At 57.2% G+C, this 766-nt stretch overlaps 1 protein-coding gene across 1 annotated transcript; it reads right to left on the bottom strand.

The window, feature by feature from the left end:
- Positions 1-26: 26 nt before the first annotated feature.
- Positions 27-761, bottom strand: H310_08461 (hypothetical protein; the record flags this gene model as incomplete). Its single annotated transcript, XM_008874194.1, has 3 exons — positions 27-152; positions 443-684; positions 743-761. The coding sequence occupies 3 exons, from the start codon at positions 759-761 to the stop codon at positions 27-29; spliced, it is 387 nt and encodes a 128-aa protein (XP_008872416.1).
- Positions 762-766: the final 5 nt, after the last annotated feature.

Here is a 766-nt window from a genome sequence, read left to right as displayed (position 1 = left end):
CGTCGACATGCTTGAACAACGACGCGTCACGTTCGACCACCAGTCCATTTGCCAGTTCGCATCATGTTCAACACGATTCCCGACACCGACGCCTTTTTCCACGTGGACGTTGCGACCGGCGCCTCGCAGCCAAACGTGGACCTTGTGACGGCCTGACGCACCCAGCATGCGTCGCTCTTGCCCGAACGTGGCGTAGCAATTCTCGTTGAATACACTACTCCATCCTACCTTAATCAGACATCGGATCCCAGCCACTCGTCCAATTAGCCAAACGAATCGTTCGGCATACTATCCAAGGGAGCTGAACCCTTGGGCTGCTCTTGGGGGTTGCCAGGGCTTCTACGAATGGCAAATTCGCAACAATCCTCCCCAACGATTGTGCCACCCCCGACGCTTTCGCCATCGCCACCACCGTGGCATCTTTAGCGTTCCCCGCACATACTTGTTGAATGTGGGCGGCAGGTCTTCGGTTGCTTGCGGGCTCCCATGAGTTTTCGATATCTTGGAGGCCGAGCCAGCTCGCCAGCAGTTCGTAAGCGGGCAGACGGTCGTTGTAGCGGCAGTCGAGGAACTCGTCGACCACGTGACCGTCCGCATTGTGCGCCACATGGCGCAACAGCTCCTCGCTCACCTCGAGCGAGTCGTCGGCATAGAACTTGAGCCGACTGCTGTGGGCTTCACGGGCTGCGCCCGTGACCAAATTTCGGAATTCGAAAATCCAATCCGAAATTGTCTTGACAACTTGAGCTGGTCCACGCCATGTGAC

The sequence above is a fragment of the Aphanomyces invadans genome (genome assembly GCF_000520115.1).
Source record: "Aphanomyces invadans strain NJM9701 unplaced genomic scaffold supercont1.17, whole genome shotgun sequence".
NCBI lineage: Eukaryota > Oomycota > Saprolegniomycetes > Saprolegniales > Verrucalvaceae > Aphanomyces > Aphanomyces invadans.
The sequence above is the reverse complement of the archived record's forward strand: the minus strand, read 5'-3'. Positions and strand labels throughout refer to the sequence as shown.